At 46.6% G+C, this 20,845-nt stretch overlaps 1 protein-coding gene across 2 annotated transcripts in view; it reads left to right on the top strand.

The window, feature by feature from the left end:
* The first annotated feature begins 11,206 nt into the window (after positions 1 to 11,206).
* Positions 11,207 to 20,845, top strand: part of KIT (KIT proto-oncogene, receptor tyrosine kinase) — an 85,168-nt gene continuing 75,529 nt past the window's right edge. For both annotated transcript variants that reach the window (XM_029945691.1, XM_029945690.1), the window contains exon 1: positions 11,207 to 11,348. In XM_029945691.1, the coding sequence (XP_029801551.1) occupies positions 11,282 to 11,348 (67 nt within the window). In that variant the 5' untranslated portion in view covers positions 11,207 to 11,281. The remainder of the gene's footprint in view (positions 11,349 to 20,845) is intronic.

Raw genomic sequence — 20,845 nt, 5'->3', positions numbered from 1 at the left:
CCCCCCTCCCCCCACCCAGTGCACCTGCCAGCCCCACCCTGCCCTGCATATGTGTGTCCAGGTCTCCACAGTCACCTTGACCCCTGGAGGCCTGTGGACAGGCTAGGACCATAGCAACTTCGGTCTGTCCCTGGGAATGGCTTATGCTACAGTCTGGGGCTAGGCTCCTATTGTGATCCTTTTCAATGATGGTAATAGCTTCCATCAATCAAGAATGAGGGTGGGTCCCTATGAGATCATTTAGTTGCAAATTTTAAGAGTTGCAAGTAGATTTAAAAAATCCTGAGTCCCCTTCCCTTACCCATCAAGAGAATTGATTTACATGTACTGTGTGTCAAATAAGTTTTTTACTCCTTGTATTTACTAAACCATTTAGTACTTTAATCTTTATTTATTTCTTTTTCTTTTTTCTTTTTTTTTTTTTAATTTGAGAGACAGAGTGTGAGCCAGCAAGGGGCAGAGAGAGAGTGAGACACATAAGCTGACACAGGCTCCAGGCTCTGAGCTGTCAGCACAGAGCCCAACATTGGGCTCGAACCCATGAACTACAAGATCATGACCTGAGCTGAAGTCTGATACTTAACTGACTGAGCCACCCACATGCCCCATTTTTATTTTTTTATTTTTTTGAGAAAGAGAGAGAGAGCATGAGCAGGGGAGGGGCAGAGAGAGAGGGAAAGAATCCCACGCAGGTGCTGTCAGCGCAGGGCCCAACCCGGGGCTCAAGTACAGAAATCTGTGAGATCATGACCAGAGCTGAAATCAAGAGTCTGATGCTTACCTGACTGAGCCACCCAGGTGCCCCTAATGCTTTTAATCTCTCTCTTTTAAAAAAATTTTTTTAAGTTTATTTATCCTAATATTTTTAATCTTAAATCAAGTTTTTCTTTCTCTACAACTGGACTTCTTTACCAGAGCCATAGGAAAATGTAAAAAGGTGAAAAGGTCATGGTACTTCGTATGAGGTTAAGGCAGATTTGGATTTATGCATTTATGACAACAATAATAAGGTTTTGTTTAAGTTGGATTTCTTGGAGCCAAAACAAATCCTGGTAAAATAAAAATCACAGGGAAAAGCACCCAGATGCATAATTTGTCAGTAATTCCATCTTACGGACATGCAAGTACTGTGACTTCGGGCCGAGCAAGCCCTTCAGCAGGCTCTACGGCGGAATTTCGGCACCGTTCCTTAAACCGTATGTTATTTAGGGGCGTCTGGGGGCACCTGGGCGGCTCAGTCGGTTAAGTGTCCGTCTTTGGCTCAGGTCATGATCTCACGGTTCGTGGGTTTGAGCCCCGAATCAGGCTCTGTGCTGTCAGCCTGGAGCCTGCTTCTGATTCTGTGTCTCCCTCTCTCTCTGCCCCGGCCCCGCTCGCAGTCTCTCTCTCTCTCTCTCTCTCTCTCTCTCTCTCTCTCTCTCTCTCTCAAAAATGAATAAAGGTTAAAAAAAGAGAATGTATTATTTAGTGGAGAGGCTGTGACAAGGTTACAAATAATCCTATTATAAAGCAATGAAAGATATATGACTTAGGAGAAGAGATGTCTGAACCATGGGCTGAGGGGATTTATGGAACTCAAACGGGACTCTGAAGTTTAGAAATACTCCTAATTCTGGGAAGTAGAATGGATTTAGATAAGAGACCCTATTGTGTTGTTTTTCATTTCTTTATTTTTGTACAGTGGCCCAGGCATAAGTTCTCAGCGGTGGTTGTTGATAATTACAGTAATCTTGTGGTGTCCTATTTTAAGCACTATATATATATATATATATATATAGCTATCTAGATTATACACATACATGTAATACATGTACATATAATATATATTATACATTATGTATATACATACATATATACTTATATATATTAAATGTATAAGGTATTAGGTGCCATATAAATATATACACAGTAAAACCTTGGATCATGAGTAGCTTGTTCTATGAGCTTTCTGCAAGACCAGCAAATATTTCTAATAAATTATAACTTGGTAAACGAGTGATGTCTTGAAATAACAGTAGTATGAGATGCCGAATGTCACATGATCACAACTGAGCCAATGGTTCTTCTCTCTGTCTGTCTGTCTGTCTGTCTCCCTCTCTCTTTCTCTCTCTCTCTCTCTCACTGTGGGATTGTGGGTGATCATCTCTCATGCACAGATGCTCAGTGTTTGGCAATAATCAGGGATGTTTCAGAATGTTAGAAGGTGCCCACAAAGAGCACTAGTGTATTTCTGGTTCCTTCAAAGCACCTATGGACAATCCTTTGTTTTTCCACACAAGAGGAAGCTTAGGAATGCTTTGCTTCATTCTAGGTCATTGGTTAGGTTCCTTGCTGAAGTTGCATGAAGAAAAGATTCCACTGAGCCAATTGAGTGCAGTGATTCCATTAGTGATAGTGAAAGTCATCCTGAACAATAACCCTCCTGTGTCCCTCACGCCAGCTATGGAGGTTTTCAAAGGTGACTGCATGCTAATTTGCTTATTTTTCTTTATATTTAGTATTTTCCTGATTATTTTGTATATTACAGTATTGTAATCATTTTTATATAAATATTTTTGGGCTGGGGAACGAATCATCTGAGTTTCCACTATTTCTTACAGGGAAATTTGCTTTGATATATAAGTGCTTTGAATTACAACCATGTTTCTGGAACGAATTATGCTTGAAAACTCAGGTGTTACTGTATGTGTGGGGGTGGGGTGGGGGGTGTAGACATGGAGAGTCATGTGTGTGTATGACTCAAGTGTTGTCAGATTGACCCCCACATTTCTCCCATTTCTCACTAGGCTTGTCGTTCCTCCATCTTGGCTTTAAATTGTTTCCCCCTCTGGTTTTCAATCATCCTCTCCCACCAACTGAATTTTCAATATCTTTCCCTTCTGGTGCTTTCCTCTCAGCCTACAAACAGCTCCAGGTCCAGGCCCCTAGTCTCCCCTAAATCTCTCACCCCATCTCCTCCTTTCTTATACCATTACATTTTTTTTAAGACTTTTTATTTATTTTGAGAGAGAGGGAGCAGGCTTGCACTCATTCGTAGGGGCAAGAGAGGGAGAAAATCCCAAGCAGACTCCCTGATGTCAGTGCACAGCCAGATGGAAGCTCAAAGTCAGGAACCTTGAGATCATGACCTGAGCCAAAACCAGAAGTCCTAGACTTAACCAACTGAGTCACCCAGGCACCCCACCATTACATTTCTTTAAGACTTATCAAGCAACAAATCCTTGGATCTGCCTCTTTATCTTATTTAGTTTTTAGAATTGTTTATTTATTTTTGAGAGAGAGACACACACAGAAACTGTGAATGGAGGAGGGGCAGAGAAAGAGGGAGACACAGAATGCCAGGCAGGCTCCAGGCTCTGAGCTGTCAGCACAGAGCCTGGCGCAGGGCCCCAACTCACGAACCTCAGAGTGTGACGCAGGGTCTGAACTCATGAACCTTGAGATAATTATCTGAGCCAAAGTTGGATACTTTAGACTGAGCCACCCAGGCGCCCCTCCACTCTTTATTTTTTTTTTTTATGTCTTTATATATATCTTTATTGAGGTATCATTAAAACATTTTCCCCCAGCTTTACTTTGGTACAATTGATACATTAGCAGCATTGTGCAAGTTTAAAGTGTACATGAAGGTGATTTGATACATTTACATATTGCAAGATGACAACCACTGTGGCATTAGCTGACGTCCCCATGCTGACACGATTATTTTTTTGTGCTGTACGTGTTACACTTTCGTGTCTTCTGATGACTCGATACGTCCAAGTAGGCACTATCCTAAGTAAGACATGAAACATCACTTTCCCCAGTAAGTTTTACTGTCTCTCTTGGCTTAATTCAGGGGCATTTTTGTGTCTTCTTTTTCTTGGAGCATCATGGGTTTGAGCTGCATCCATGCTGTGTGGCTCTTGTGTCTGTCCCTTGTTTGGGCATCGTCGCCAATCATGACGACATGTGACTTTGTGCCTAGCTTCTCTCATCCGTTCCTTGTGGTGGTGGAACGGAAGGGATTAGCAGTGATGCTTCTGGGAAGAATCTGAGCCTCGCGGAGCTGGAAGGAGGGCACTGGATGGTTTGTGTAAACCAGGGAGGTGGCGTGGGCGCCACCAGAGGATCCCAGAGGAGCCTGCGTGTCTCTCCGGGAAGAGCTGGTCTTGAGGTCCACGCCAGCTAATGGCTCTTGTTCTTGCTTTTGCTGCATATGCTTGCATTGGGCTTTCTTGAGTTTCGCTCTGTGGTTCTTGAACCAAACCTGCAGCACTGTCAGGTGTATGTCCAGCTTCGAGGCCATCTCCTGTTGCAGGTTGGGGGGCGGGTACGGGTTCTGACTGAACAAGAACTCCAAGGCTTCCAGCTGGTCCTCAGTGAACATTGTTCGCTTCCTGTGTGAATGCTTCTGGTGCTTTCCTTTAGGAAAAACCTCCAGCACTGACATGCTGACATCTAGGTGCGTTCCCACGCCCTGCTCCTCTGCCACTCTTTACTTTAAATGCATTGCGTCATCCACTGCAGCTTGGATTCTGGCCCCACAAACTCTGTGTGTCTGTGAGTGCATGTGTGAGTGAGTGTGAGTATGTGTTTAGTCACCAAACACCTCTAGGTTAACCAGAGAAGTGAGTTATCACAGTGATCAAGCACAGGGACTATGGGTCAGCCCACCAGCGGTTCAAAGCCTGGTGCAAGTTATCTACCTTCCTTGTGCCTCGGCTTCCTAGACTGTAGAGTGGGAAGACTAAGAGACCTTATCTGGTAGAGTTACTGGGAAGATTAAGTGATTTAATGTCTATAAAGAATTCAGAACTGGTTAGGCATTGTCAGTTCCTATTATGGTCACAAACCCACTGGGGACTTTTCCGTTCTTATCTCATTGATCTCCCTAAGGGACTGATTACCACTGAATATTCCTACTTCCTGAAAATCTCCTTTTGCTTCTGCCCTCTCTGTGCTGGCCTTTCTGACCCCTGCTTATCAGGTTCCTTTGTGGAATCCTCTTTTTCTGTCCGTCCCTTAAATGTGGGTGGTTCTCCAGGTGCTGACCACAGCCCTCTGCCTTCCTGGTGGGGTGCACCTTCTGGGGGGAGGGCTCATCTAGTCCTTGGATGCAGCCACCTCCCTACAGCCTGGTCCTGTGTTACCCCCAGGCCTGCATCTCCAGCTTTCAAGAAATCCATGAGCACCTTGAACCCAACATGCTCAACCACCAGTCCTTCACCTGACATTCAAACCTGCTTCAAGGATGTTTATGCCAGAAACTGCACATACTTTCCTTAGTACTGTGATGGGGTCTATCACGAATTTACCTTCTCCCTGGTTCGTCCCCTCTCACATTCTCCCTTCCACAAATTTGATTCAAGGTCACCTTATCCCAGGGATCTCCGCATCAGGCTCTGTTCTATTTTCTTTTTTTTTTTTAATTTTTTTAAATGTTTTTTATTTATTTTTGAGAGATAGAGACAGCACGAGCAGGGAAGGGTCAGAGGGAGAGGGACATATAGATTCTGAAGCAGGCTCCAGGCTCTGAGCTAGCTGTCAGCACAAAGCCCGATGTGGGGCTCGAACCCACGAACTGTGAGATCATGACATGAGCCAAAGTTGGACACTTAACCAACTGAGCCACCCAGGCGCCCCTCTTTTTTCTAATTTTTTTATTTTTTTAATGTTTTATTTATTTTTGATACAGAGAGAGGCAGAGCATGAGCAGGAAGGGACAGAGAGAGGAGACAGAACCGGAAGCAGGCTCCAGGCTCTGAGCTAGCCGTCAGCACAGAGCCTGACGCGGGGCTCAAACCCACGAATGTGAGATTTAAGACCTGAGCCGAAGTCGGAGGTTTAACCCACTGAGCCACCCAGGCGCCCCTCTGTGCTATTTTCTTTAGGCCTCAAGTTTTAACTCCTTTCAACTCATCCTTCACGGAGCTTTCCATTATCTTTCCAAAATGCAAATCTATCGCATCTGGCCCCAGTCTGAAGTCCTTTAGTGACTCTTCATGACTCTTTATTGTTCAGAGGATGAAGTTCATGTTTCTCACTTCTCAGCACAGACGGGTCTTGTTTCTCTCTTAAACAAGCTGTGCTGGGACACATGACGCTGGGGTCTCCAGACTCCGGGTGCTCTTTCATGCCTCCATCCCTTCACACCTGTGCTTTCTACTGTTTGAACATTCTCCCCTCTCCGCTTTGTCTTCCTCTCCTCAGGCCTCAGAATTTAAGTGCTACTGGGGCACCTGGGTGGCTTAGTTGGTTATGCCACCAATTCTAGATTTCGGCTCAGGTCATGATCTCATGGTTCGTGGGTTCAAGCCCCATTCGGGCTCTGCTTTGACAGTGCGGAGCCTGCCTGGGATTCTTGGTCTCCCTCTGTCTGCCCCTCCCCCACTCATGTGCATGCACCCTCTCTCTCTCTCTCAATAATGAATAAACATTTAAACATAGAAAAAAAAAGAATTTAAGAGCTACCTCTCCGGGGGAGTCTCACTGTACAATATGAGGTCAGTGTTCATCTGTGTTCAAACATCACTCTGCACACTCCTCCCTTAGAGTATGGATAACGGGGTAATCTTTGACCTCTTTATGGTGTGTGTCCCTTCTTTCTTTCCAAGGGTCCATGAGGGCCACATCTGGGTCTTCTTTGACTTTGCATTTCTAGCGCCTCTGTAGTACATTTTGCACATGGAGGGTGTTCAATAAATACCGAATGAAAGCTGAACCAAAGCATCTATTATTTTCTTTCATAAACTCTGAGGTGGTTATTGTTAGAATAGAGTTGACCAATAAGGATCATACATTCATTTCTTCCACTTTAGGACAAAAGACTTTCAAATAGTTACCGGAGAGGCGCCTGGGTGGCTCAGTTGGTTGAGTGTCCGACTTTGGCTCAGGTCATGATCTCCCCATTCTCAAGTTCGAGCCCCCTGTAGGGCTCTGTGCTGTCCTGCCAACTCAGAGCCTGGAGCCTGCCTCAGATTCTGTGTCTCCCTCTCTGTCCCTGTCCCTCCCCCACTTGTGTTCTGTCTCTCTCTTGAAAATGAATAAATATTAAAAAGAAATTTGAATAGTGACCGGGAAAGGAAGGACTATTAAGTAGCAGCCTCAAAAAGGATTCCAGCCTTTGTGTAGTATTGCACCTCTCCGCGTCCTCCTTAAATAGTCAGAGGCAGAAAAGCTTTATTCACCAAGATTCTCATCACCAAGTAATTGGTGATAGAAAAAAAAAGGAAAAAACAGAAATAATGAAACACCCAGAAATATGGTAGATAATACAACTAAAATTATACTGCCATTATACACTGTTTCCAAAGAATTATTAATCATCTGGGACAATGTTTATGTTATGATTAGAAAAAAGATGGATAGAAAACTGCAAACACTGTAAAATCTGAAGTTGCATAAAGGAAAAAAATCTTATAATAAGCAGAGAAACAAGACTTAAAAGAAACATACCCAAATGAACCCTTCAGTAATTATATATTGGGTGATCTTTGTTTTTTTTATAATCTTTGGTATTTCCTACATTTTCCTTTTTTTAAAAAAACTTTTTAATGTTTAGTTATTTTTGAGAGAGAGACAGAGCATGAGCAGGGGAGGGGCAGAGACAGAGGGAGACATAGAACCTGAAGTAGGCTTCAGGTCCTGAGCCACAAGCACAGAGCTCTATGCGGGGCTTGAACCCACAAACCATGAGATCACGATCGGAACCGCAGTCAGATGCTCAACCGACTGAGCCTCCAAGGCACCCCTGGTATTCCCTGCATTTTCTATTATAGACATATTTACTTTTACACTCAATATAAAAAATTTCACGTTTGAGATTTTGACTGTGTGACTATAATAAACATCTTTTGTTCTATTTGTGCAGCATTAGTACTCCTTCTTCCCGTGAGAGACTGGTTCAGTTTTCCTTTGGGGACACATCCTTCCTCATTCTTATACCTCATAATGTGGATAAAATGTACTTCCAACCCCTGACTCCCGGGGTGGGCATGTGATCCAGACCTGGCCAATCATCATATTTTACTTATCTGGCTTCATGACTGGTTCCAGACAGCATGTGACTTAAGTCAGGCCAGACCTTTCTTTGTTTTTAATTTTTTTTTTAATTTTGAGAGACAGAGAGAGACAGTGCGAGCAGGGGAGGGTCAGAGAGAGAGGGAGACACAGAATCAGAAGCAGGCTCCAGGCTCTGAGCTGTCAGCACAGAGCCCGACACGGGGCTCGAACCCACAAACCGTGAGATCATGACCTGAGCTGAAGCCAGAAGCTTAACCAACTGAGCCACCCTGGCGCCCCAGGCCAGACCTTTCTTTCATACGAGGTGTTCATGGGGGCTGAAAGCTCTGCTCACACTGGTCCTAATAAGCTGTAAGCCTGAGTGCACAAGGAAGCCATACAGGAAAGTGCTGCTAAAGGATGGACATGGAGAAAAATGCATGTGTATGCACACACATGCACACGCTCCACACCACCTTCAACTTCTGATGACTTTGAATTCTTGAATCTAGGAAAGTCTAAGATGCTATCATCACTGGACTTTGCAGTTATAAGAACCATTACATTTTAGGTTTCTTTTTTGTTTTTTGCATAAGTCAGTTTGAGCTGGGTTTCTACCAGTTGCAATCCAGAGTCCTCACTAATACGATTATGAAAACAATAAAATATGTAAAGTATAATTTATAAAAGGCTCCAGGGCTGTCACAAAAAAAAAAAAATACAGAATTGGTCCTGTGTATCCTACCTGACAATGTAAAACATTTCCGTTGTGTTTCTACTGGGCGTGATCTAAAAATATAGTTCACTCCCGTAACACATCACTTACAGCACCTTCTATGTGCCTTTTAGTACATGGCTGCATGAGGTATTCCTAAAAATAGCTATGAACCCTAAAGGCACAGGGACTGAAGGCTCTCGGCTAAGCCTGACATTAAACCTTTAATTGCTGGATCTGAGGAGATTTGAGGGTATCTCAAGAAAGGAACTGGAGTGAAGGTGCACTTAGGTGTTTGGGGGAGTGGCTTTTTTCTCAATCAATACAGAAGGATTTCAATACCCCAACCAACACGGCCACCTAGATGTGTACTGGCTGAACATAAATCCTGTTAGCAGATATTAGAGTATCTTTTGGGGTACCTGCTTACCTGCCCAGACTGTGAACATCCACCCCCCGCCCACCCCCCAACGTGAGGACTTTGTCTTAATTGATTTTAGGGGGTCTTGCGCCTACCAACGTGTTCAGTAGATATTTATTTGTTGGATGGTAAACATGACTGACAGCCCAGCATTGTATAATTCTCTATTCTGCTTTTGGGTTTTGGGTTTGTTTTTTTTTTCCAGAAGTTTCCTGCCTAGAATTAAATTGCAATATGGTCTCTTTTCAGCCGCTCTCCTGAAGACTTGTTATCCTCTCCAATATCAGTTGATTGAAGAAGAAAATTGTAAATTTTCTCTCAGGCATAATGTTGATATTTTAACTTGCAGTGATTTTTTTCTTACTACAAAATGGATTTGAGAAATAAATCAAGATCTCAGAAACTTATGATTGCTTGGAGTGGTAGCTTTTATCTCTGTCATCCTAAGAAAAAGATGTGGTCTGTGGCCCAGAGCACAGAGACCTTTGAATTTCAGTTTTCCCAAAGCCTTGTGACTTGACACACTTCCCAGGATATTTGGGTGGGGGTTCCCAGCCTTGACTATAAGGCTTGCTGCAGGGTCCCTATCTGTATATTGACAAAGGCACTCTCAGTACCTAGAGTAGACACTTAAATGCTTGTTGAATGAATACATAAATTTAAGGAGAGGCAATCATACATATTGATCTAGAAGTGATCATTTTTAAGTGATTAGCTTTTTAAAAAACTAACTTAGGTCCTATCAATATTAAATAGGGGAACTTTCAATATTAAATAAAGTGGAGTGAGGGAGCTGATTAATTATAAATTTTGAATGCAATTTTAGAGAAGACTCTAGGCGTATTTATAGTATTCCACTGCTTTTTCGGATGGGCCCCTCCTATTTATTTTCCACTCCTAAGCTCTGGTAAAGTGTTTTAGTGGTTTATTAGAATGCACAGGGAAAGGTCATCATACCTGGAGTCAGTCTTAAAATGACTGGCTCTCCCCTCTATTTGCTGTGCTGTCTTGGGCCGCTTTTAAAACTCAAATAAAAAACATTCGGTTCTATCTGCCTCACAAAGCTGCTGTTGTGAGCATGAAATAATATTCAGAGTAAGGAAGAACTAGAAAACCGTATACAGATACTGTTGTTACCTTGGATAAAGCACTTCCCAGGGAGTGGAACCTAGTTTAAGAGAATCCTCTAACTCATTTTACTATAATTTTACTCCTGTTACAGACTAGGGCAGCTAAGACAACCCCCCCCCCCCCCCCGCCCCAGCTGTCCCCAAAGCAAGAAAAACCAGCACAACGATTCTGGAGCAAATGGGTTTAAAAAACTCGAGTTCCCAGAGCAAACTCCGCTAGGCTCTCTTCCCCACTCGAAAGCCAAGCCGGGTCCTCCAGGAAAGTCTCGGCAGGAACCTCTTTGGCGGAGGCCAAGCCGTCCAATAGAAACCAATTGTGTTCCTACGGTTAAGAGCAGGTGGAGAAACTGAGCATAATTACCTACAGTCCGGCTCAACATTTTACCACGGTGCCAGGCGTCTCTCTTGGGCCACTCGATTAACAGAAATGGAGAAGAATGTGGGGGCCTAATTCGTAATCCCAGCGCCCCAATTTCGGTAGATTTCGGCACCACCTCCGCCACCAGCGGCGTCCCTTCTCTTTCCTCGGGAGCGTGCTCGAGGACCTTGCGTTGGGCATTTATTGTCTGGGGAGCACCTGCCAGGTGGCGGGCCCGTGCCCTAATGTGCACTGGGTGCCGGGCTTCACAAAGCGCGCGGGCAGCACCTCCCTCGTCCGGGAACCGCCTCTGGTCACCGGACCACATCACCGGGGAGCAGGAGAGGTGGAGAGATGAAGGGGCTCCGGGGTCTGGAACTGGCGGCGGGGGCCGGCGTGCCCTCCACCTCCCGGCCGGCTCAGCCCCCGGGGATTAGCACTTCGAAGGAGCAGAGGCCAGACGCCACCGGGAGGGAGCGAGACCCGGGAGGGAGGGAGGGGAGGCGAGGAGGGGCGCGGAGAAGGGGCGTGGCCGGCGCGCAGGGGGAGGGCGCTGGGAGGAGGGGCCGCTGTTCCGCGCTCTCGGCTCTGGGGGCTCGGCTTTGCGGCGCTCCGTGCACTTGGGCGAGAGCAGGAACGTGGAACGGACCTCCGATCCCAGCGCAGCCACCGCGATGAGAGGCGCTCGCGGCGCCTGGGATTTTCTCTGCGTCCTGCTCCTCCTGCTCCGCGTCCAGACAGGTGGGAGAGCGCCGCGGGCACTGGGGCCGCGCCCCACTTCCCGGAGCAGCTTCTGCCCGTTGAGGGCTCGAACCCGCAGGGGTTCGTCGGCCAAGGTGGCCGACGGCCCTCCGGTGCCTTTGCTTTTCAGCTTCCGGGAAGATTCGAAGCGTCCCCGGGACTCTCCTGCGCCCTGCCTCGCTCACCTGCGCGAGGAGCCCCTGCCGCCGGTGGCAGGGACGCTGAGCTGAGGGTCTTCCGGGAAGGCGGGCAGCTAGGGGGCTCAAGAGGGCGAGGTGCGCCTGCAGGCTGCGTTCGAGTTAGGGGTTGCTTTTGTGCCGGGGGTGCGCGGGGGCACAGGCGGGCGGGTCCCGGGTCCGCACCCAGCGCGTTATCTCCGCGATGCGAGGCGCGGTCGCTGCTTCCTTTTGTTAAAAGTTGCGCTTGTGTGACCGGTGCACTGGAGGAGCAGCCCGCAGGCTCTGAGCTGCGCCGAGGGCAAAGTTGGGAGAGCCTTTTCTTTGCTCTGTGGCTGCCGCTTTGCAAACGGCGGGCGCCCTTTGTGCCCTAGAGCTGGGGACCGACCCGCTTGCCGTCCCCGGGCCCTCCGGTTAGGCATTTTGCCTGGGAAGCGCCTGTGTGCGGCTCTGGAGCCAGACCCCGCGAAGCTAGAGGTGGCGGCTACAGGGACAACTTGGGCAGAGCGTGTGGAAAGCAGCCGCTAGGTTGCAGACTTTTTGCTTTTGTAAATCCCACGCCAAAGGCTCGCCCCTTTCCGCCGCGGTGCCGTTTCTTTCCTGCCACGCGCCTCCGAGCGGCTGGTGGCCGCGTTTGCCGCCTGCTCCCAGAGGAGGCAGGGACCGTGCGCTGGGACGCTCAGGTCCTCGACCTGGTCGCCTCCTGGGTCTCGGCAGAAAGCCCACACAGGCCGACCGGCCTCTGCAAAGCCGCTGGAATCGGTGTCCGCGACCTGTAATTGCGGGTCCCCGTTTTCTTCGGGAATTTTGAGATCTGCAACACCCCTTCCCACGTGATCGCTACACTACTTAGGGGCCGCCTGGGGCGGGGGTGGGAGAAGGAGTGGAAGTTTCTGCAAAATCTTCCTTGGATCATAAAGCTGTAGTGAAAATCCGGTTATATCTGCGCGGGAACTTAGGTCTGAAGGTGGTGGAAGAGGATTTGTAGGCTCCTGGAAGCCCTCAGTCAGATTCCTGCCCTTTCGTTTCTCTCTCTCTTTTTTCCTGGGTGTCGCTAGTGCGCGACCGAGTGCAGGTCGCCTAGCTCTCTCCCAGGGCATTTATTAAAGACCTTCATGGCTTACCCCGGTGATGCATGGGCAGAAAGTGAGTCTGAACTGGGTTTCATGGACCACAAAATGAAGCATCGCTTCGAACTATTGTGGTACTACATTGACTACCGCTCAAGTTTCCCATAAAGTCTCAAGGTGTAGCCGCCCCACTCTCAGGCTTGAAGGGCATTGTGAGGGCTTTCCGGTGGAGGAAGAGCGGCCTTGCATCTGGACCCCGGGTGGCGCGGGGGGGGGGGGGTGGTGGAGTGCAGATCCTGAGTGAGTGCCCAGATTCCGTAGGGGATGTGACCGTCTTAAGCTCAAATGACACATTTGGTCCTTAGGTCTTTGTGTCTTGGCATTTTTAATTTCAGTTAAGGTATATGTGCAGACCCAAATAGGCACTAGAAAGCCAAAGGCAGAGAATAGTTCCCTTTTTTAAAATTAAAAGAATCAGTTGCTTCCTCCCTCGTCCTAATTATCCTGCTCCCTCAAACAGATTTTTGGCAAAGGGAATTTGAAGGTCTGGCTCCTGGGGGGCAGTATGGTATAGTGAGAGAGCCTAGTGCTCCCCTTCTGGTTCTCCTTTTCCAGCCGCTTATTAGCTGTGTGCCCTTGGCAGGTCGTTTAATTCTGGAGATCCCAATTTCCTTCAGAGGACAGTGAGCCATCTGCATCCTGAACGACCCTTGGGGGCCCACGTTCTCCTCTTCCAGTGTGCTGAGTGTAGACTACAATTTTTCTGAATTCCTTCCCTGCTTCCTTTCTGTCTCCCTGAAATGCCTCTGCCTTTCCTGGTCACCAGGACCCCTGGGGGAGCCTACTGGGCCACCCCACCCCCACCTGCTGAAGCAGGTAGGTGTGGTTTAGGTGAGCCTTCCTCAATCCTCACGTGTGCCTAGTTTCCCTTTGAATTCAATCAAGAAGGTGTGGACTCTCTAGGATCCTCTGTCACGCTCCCCTCTGTTTACTGGCTCCCAGCAAGATGAGCCTGCGGGGAATAGTGAACCATGATTTCCCCTTGTTCCTGCAGGTGTGAGGCCAGAGTCACAGCCAGAAGCTGGACACAGGACATTTTGGATATGATCCTGTTGGGAATAATATCGTGATCTTGGAAAGGGAGCCCAGAAAAGTCACTTCTCCCCATTCTCGCCTTTCCCACTCATCCACACAGTTTTTTCTTATGACTTGATAAATAATATATGCTGTGTTATTGCAACACATTTTTCTGATGTGCCTTAACTTTCCCTTTCTGTGTGTGTTGTACATAGTTGATCTTTATTCAAAACCGGGCCAGGCTAGTCCTCTCAACAAGCCCTAGATGTAGCACCATTATCATTCCTACCATTTTATAGCCGGAGAAACTGGCTGAGGATAAGTCAGTTACCAAAATAATCAGTGGTGAAGCCTGAGATTAGCCCCATATGCCCAACTGTATATTCAGTCACATGCCTTAACTGAATCACTTGTGAGATTCATTCAAAACTATTTAACGAGCACATATTATATGCTAGGTCTTGTTGGAGGTTCTGGGAGTACAGGATGGTCAAGATCATTACCTTCCAAGTTTTAGTAAAAAAAAGACCTAGAATTGCCTTTCTTATGATGTCTGAGTGAAAGTGTTCTCAATTTGAGGGAAGTATTTACCACGAAGGGGAGTCGTTAAATGAAGCTTGTGGGGGGGGGGGGGGGGGCGGTGTGTAGAATTGACCCAGGACAAGAGGGCTGTATGTGTTAGCTATGCCATTCCAGAGGCCCTGAGAAATGAAGATAAACTATGTCAAATGATGGTGGAAGTCAGTTGAGATATTTTTCCATCCACCTTTCCAAAACATAAAAATGGGCTTCGCATCATGTACTTGGGGCATGCCTTATGAAAGAGAAAACTCCCAGGAATGCATTCATACCGCTGGTCATCTGCCCCGAACGGGCACCGTGAGGTATAAGGGCAGTTGACCTCTTAGAGATTTACCACCCAAACAGATTCTCGTTAGAAACGGGCCATTCTGTGGGCTTCCTTGGAGCGCGTTTGCGTACACATGTTGTTTTCGTGATGGATTTTGCTGCTGTTGTTGACAGCTGTTAGAAGCTGCCCTTAGGATTTTGACTCATTTCCTCAAGTCTCCCCCAGCTGATTAAAGAAGGACACCAGGAAATGAGCCGCGGGGTCCTGAGCGGAATTCTCGAGGCTGGCCTTTGCAGTATGGGAAGGCCTGAAAGGGCTGTGGTCAAGGCTGCAGCCACATGATCCAGACTGAATTTATTTTAACAGTTGACGGACTGGGACGTGGGAGTGCTTGCTTCTGCTGCATTCCTGTGTGGTAACTTTCAAAACAAGGGATTGAAAGACCTTTGAAGGGACTTTAAAGATGCAGAGTTTCATATGTGGTTTCTGTAACCTGAATGGAGAGCTTTGAGGCTGCACAGAGTGAAGTGGACCTAGTGGAGGGTTAGCGGCGGGAAGAGTGTGAGTCTAGGGCAGAGCCGGTGCAAATCTTTGTTCAAAGTGAAGGGACCAAGTAAGCCTGGCCTAGCACCTCTGACTTTGGACAGTTTGGACATGAGACAATTCGTCTTTGACCTCCCTCAGATTCTAAATAAGTAAAGAGAGCTTACAAGCTGAGAGTCCATGGACCTGTTTGGTTTCACTCCCCCATCCCTGCTACCTGATGCTTTTTCTTTTTAATTTTTTTTTAATGTTTTTATTTATTTTTAATACAGAGAGAGACAGAGCATGAGAGGGGGAGGGGCAGAGAGAGAAGGAGACACAGAACTGGAAGCAGGCTCCAGGCTCTTAGCTAGCTGTTAGCACAGAGCCTGACGTGGGGCTCGAACCCACGAATGTGAGATCTGACCTGAGCTGAAGCCGGAGGCTTAACCGACTGAGCCACCCAGGCGCCCCTACCTGATGCTTTTTAAGCAAACATCAAGGCAATACTTAAAAATCTGGAGAATTTATGTCAAGATCTCGATTTCTCTGTTCTCTTGAACTGAGGGACTGATCCTCTTTGGGAGGTGCTAGGCAATACTCTCTACTGACGTTCAACATCTAGCATTTAGCCTTAGGCCCTGGTGAGTGCAGACAGGACCACAGGCCTGGGGAGTGAAGACAGTAATAGTCTGCTGGCCCCATGGCTGACCCATTTGGGGCCTTGGAGCAAGTTGGTTACCCTGCTGAACTTACTCTTTCATCCTTGTTTCAGCTGTGTGACTTTGGCAAATCACTTAGCCTCTCTGTGCCAGTATGCGTGTTTCTACATATGAAGTTTTTAGAATGGGGCTGCCAGAAACATAATACATGCCAGTCATACTTATTATCTGTACAACAGGAATTATTGTTACTCCCGAAATGGAAATAATGCCTACTCTGAGATGGTTGCCTTGAAGGTTAGGAAGAGATTCTTGTACAGATGTTTGGCACAGGGCCCGGGACAGGGTGGGCACCTAATAAATGAGTAACCCCTGTGAAGCATGTAGAATTTGACTGCTTCTTTTTGTAATCTTTGCAAGTAGGCACCAATAAGTACTAATGTGACAGCTTTTAATGTGAAATAAACTTTCATTTTTGAGTTACATATACCCTCTTTCTTTAAATTTTTTAATGTTTTATTTATTTTTGAGAGAGAGACAGACAGATAGACAGACAGAGATAGCGCGAGCAGGGGAGGGGCAGAGAGAGAGGGAGACACAGAATCTGAAGACAGGCTCCAGGCTCTGAGCTAGCTGCCAGCACAGAGCCTGACTCAGGGCTCGAAACCACGAATGACGAGATCATGACCTGAGCTGAAGCTGGACGCTCAACCGACTGAGCCACCCAGGCACCCCTAGTTTTATATAGCTTCTGACCTAACAGTTTGGAATCACTACTTGGATATTGGACAGATCTTGGACTTTTTTTTTTTTCTCCCAGAAAGAGAACTCAGAAGTTTTCTCCGATAAAAACATTCACATGTGCTGATTTTTCAATTCACCTTATGCTTTAGCCTTCATGCTTAACATTTTGCTTATGACACACTTTGTTAGGTATCTTCCAGTGCACAACTTTCTGACAGCTAGGGGTTCGACACTTGCAAACTTTAAGCTAAATTGTTAGCCTGGGCAGGTGGCATCAGAGTTAAGAGCTCGGGGTCTGAAAGGGACAACTTGGGTTTGGTTTTTAAAAAAATTTTTTTTTTACATTTATTTATTATTGAGAAACAGAGAGAGACAGAGCATGAACAGGGGAGGGGCAGAGAGAAGGTGAGACACAGAATCCAAAACAGGCTCCAGGCTCTGAGCTGTCAGCACAGAGCCTGACGCAGGGCTCAAACTCACAAACTGAGAGATCATGACCTGAGCCAAAGTCAGACGCTTAACCTACTGAGCCACCCAGGCACCCCGGGACAACCTGGGTGTTTATCCATTTGGCCCCTTGCCAGCCTTGGGACCTGGGAAAAGACTTCACTTCTCAGTCAGCTTTAGTTCTTTTGTGACCCGGGGCTGGTTGACAAGGCACTAAGTGAGACCACCCCCATAACATGCCTAGTCCAGTGTCCCTGATGGCAACAGCACAGGGACGTCACTATTAGGCTGAGTTTACTGTTCCTCTTTCAGGTTTGTCTCTTAGGAAAAAAAAAATTGGAAAAGTTTAAAACCAGATTATGTAGAGGGGTTTTTATAGTATTAAGATGAAATGTATACATTTAATGTCTAGTTTTTTTGTTTTTTGTTTTTTTAAGTCCACCATTAGTAGCAGTGCCTACTTTTCTCCCTGGTTGTTTGTTTTGCCTTATTCTTAGCTCATTTCAGTGGATACAGATTTCTGGACACAAGCTTAGGAGGAGAAAGCTCTGTAACATGGCCATTTTCTCAAGGTGAATAAGTAAGGGTAGCTCACCATAGGGTCCATGAACCCTGTTACCTCGTGAAGGGGCACTGAAAGCACTTTTTTTTTTAATTTTTTTAATGTTTTATTTATGATACAGAGAGAGACAGAGCATGAGAGGGGGAGAGGCAGAGAGAGAAGGAGACACAGAACCAGAAGCAGGCTCCAGGCTCTGAGCTAGCTGTCAGCACAGAACCTGACGCGGGGCTCGAACCCACGAATGTGAGATCTGACCTGAGCCGAAGCCGGAGACTTAACCGACTGAGCCACCCAGGCGCCCCCTGAAAGCACTTTAAGAGTGAGAAGAGGCCAAGCTGAACTTGGCCGTTGCCCCAGGCTAGACACTCAGTGGTGCTCCTGGGTTTAATATCTCGTGTTCTCTAGTGCTTATACCATGCTCTGAACATAACAAATGCTCAATAAACATTTCAGACTCCATTTAACAAAGATCTATGAATCTCTAGGCCTTGGTCCTTGCAGGGACTGTAGGTGTGGGCGAGAGGTGGGGGAGGGATGGAGTTAAGAGCACAGTGTCTGATTGAAATCGAATTTGGTGTCAAAAGAAGTGCAAAGTGGGGCGCCTGAGTGGCTCAGTCGGTTAAGCCTCTGACTTCACCTCAGGTCGTGGTCTCGGGATTCACGAGTTCGAACCCTGCATCAGGCTCTGTGCTGACAGCTCAGAGCCTGGAGCCTGCTTTGGATTCTGTGTCCTCCTCTTTCCATGCCCCTCCCCTTCTCACACTATGTATATCTCAGAAATACATAAAAAATTAAAAAAAAAAAAAGAAGTGCAAAGTACTCAGGCAAGATTTCAAAAGAGAGAGGTTTATGTCTTGGTGGGCAGGTGATAGTGATCAGAGATCTTTAAAAGTGTCCATGTGGGAGATAATATTTGAGATTAATTTCAGCGCGTTAGAGGGTAGAATGGCTGTAGTTGAGGCTTTGATTGGGAAAAAAAAAGGGGGGGGGATGTGGAAATAAGGGATAAAGACACTAAGCGCTTATTTGAGGATTGTCAAATCTTGCAATTGGTGTGATGGGTGCGGGGGGAGGGAATCGGAGGGGAAGAGCCTGGAAAGGTGGCCTCCTTGGGGATCACTGCAGGGAGGTTATATTTAATGCTGAGTTTGGTCCAGATCCTGAAAAGAGCTTAGAGGTCAGGGCTAAGGTGGACCTGGCCCAGCAGTGGCTCTGTGGGCTTTGCTGACTAGGCCGGGGCTGCTTGCTCCACCTCCCCGTCCAGTCCCCAACCTGCTCAGAAAGCTTGGGACACCTTGCTGTAGGTTCGGAGGTGTGTGTGTGTGTTTTTACATTTTAGTAAAATACGCTATATCATGATATTTACTATCTTGATCATTTTTAGCCGTCCAGTTCAGCAGCATTAAGTACATTCACCTTGTTGTGCAACCCCATCTCCGGAACACTTTCCATCCTGCAAAACTGAAACTCCTGTGCCCATTAAACACCAACTGCCTATTATCCCCTCCCCCTGCCCCTGGCAACCACTGTTCTATTTTCTGTATCTAGGAATCTGAGGACGCTGGGAATCATTCGCTGTTTGTCTTTGTGACTGGCTTATTTCACTTAACATAATGTCTTCAGGGTTCATCCATGTTGTAGCATATGTCAGAATTGCCTTCCTTCTTAAGGAGGGAAATGTATGTATATGTGCCTGTATGTATGCATATGCATATGCACATGTATAAGTTTCTGCGTATTTTGTTTCTCCATTCATCCATCCACGGACACTGGGTTGCTTCCGCCTTCCGGCAGTTCTGAATAACGCTGATAGGAACATGGGTGTACAAATACCTAATGGAGAGTTTCTCAGCAGCCTCTTCCAGGATGGTTCGTGTCATGGCTAAGCTGTGTGCTGATGGGGAGCTGGACAGAGGGATGGACTGACTCTTTAGATGGCCTCTGGGTGAAGGTGAGGGCCTGGGTGTTAGGGTGCGTGCTCTTTGGAAAGAAGGGGAAATACTTACGAGACATGAAGAAGATAAAGGTGGCTGACTTAATTCACTTGGCAAGTTTTCAGGCATCTTGCATGTGTCAGGCGCTAATGAGGTTGAGGGGAAGGGGGAGCGGGTTGTAGGCGTGGGGAACTGGGAGAACTGGTGGGACTATGGAGCTGATGGAAATAAAGCCAGAGGAGCAGCAGCCCATTTCAGGGGAGGACTATGACGTGGGGTGCTGTTGTGTTTGTTTAGTGACTATTTACAGGCTGCGTTTACTTGAAACTCCACTTCCCAGACGTGATGGTAGATACAAATGAGATTCCTGTTAGATGGCCAGGTCCATGTGAGAGCAAAACTAAACCCCCAAAGTCAACAGAACATAGCTGTGTAGTGTCAATGGTGGGATATAGGGATTATAAAGAATTGTGTATTGTGTATCAGTCATGTGATAAAAAGTAAGTCTTCATGAAAAGAAATCTATAGCAGGAAAATAATTCTGTATTCATTCTCTGGATTAAGTCTTTATCAACAAGGTTATTTTTGAGAGAGAAAACAATTGGACAAGCGACAGATGGGGGGGAGAGGGAGGGGAGGGAGAGAGAGGGAGAGGGGGAGGGAGAGAGAGGGAGAGAGAAAATCCCACTCAGGCTCTCCGTTTTCAGCATGGAGCTGGATATGGGGCTCAAACCCACAAACCATGAGATCATGACTTAAACCGAAATCAAGTGTAAGATGCTTGATCCACTGAGCCACCCAGGCGCCCCTGGATTAAGCCATTTTTATTAAAAAAATTGTTTTCTTTTAATGTTTGTTTATTTTTGAGAGAGAGAGAGAGAGAGATCAAGACTGAGACAGAATGTGAGAGGGGGAGGGTCAGAGAGAGAGGGAGACACAGAAGCTGAAGCAGGCTCCAGGCTCTGAGCGGTCAGCACAGAGCCTGACGCAGGCTTGAATTTACAAACTGCGGGATCATGTCCTGAGCCGAAGTCGGACGCTTAACTCACTGAGCCACCCAGGCGCCCCTGCATTAAGCCATTTTTGAAGGACGTTTATTGGTTTTGTCAGAGAACAGAATGGACATTTTTGGGTATAGAAGAGGACCCAGAGTTGATTAAAGCCTTGGGAAATAGGCTCTTTGAAGGCAACTTAAAGAAATTGGAATTATTAAGCTAGAGAAGATAAGGTGAAGAAGTTTTAGTGAAGGACAGTCTTCAAATATTTGTAATATGCGAGCAAAGAATGGGAGAAGATGAAAATAGTGTAAATTGCCCCAGAAGGAAATTGAGATTTTTTTTTAAGGGAAAATTCTTTGATTGAGGTTTGGAAGATAGTTTATTGCATTATCAGAGCTAGTTATAGGGGCTTGGCTGCAAATATGAGGAAAGCCAAGTAATTGTCATTTTGAAAT

Source organism: Suricata suricatta, chromosome 1 (genome assembly GCF_006229205.1).
Source record: "Suricata suricatta isolate VVHF042 chromosome 1, meerkat_22Aug2017_6uvM2_HiC, whole genome shotgun sequence".
Classification (NCBI taxonomy): domain Eukaryota; kingdom Metazoa; phylum Chordata; class Mammalia; order Carnivora; family Herpestidae; genus Suricata; species Suricata suricatta.
This window is presented reverse-complemented; position numbering and strand designations above follow the sequence as displayed.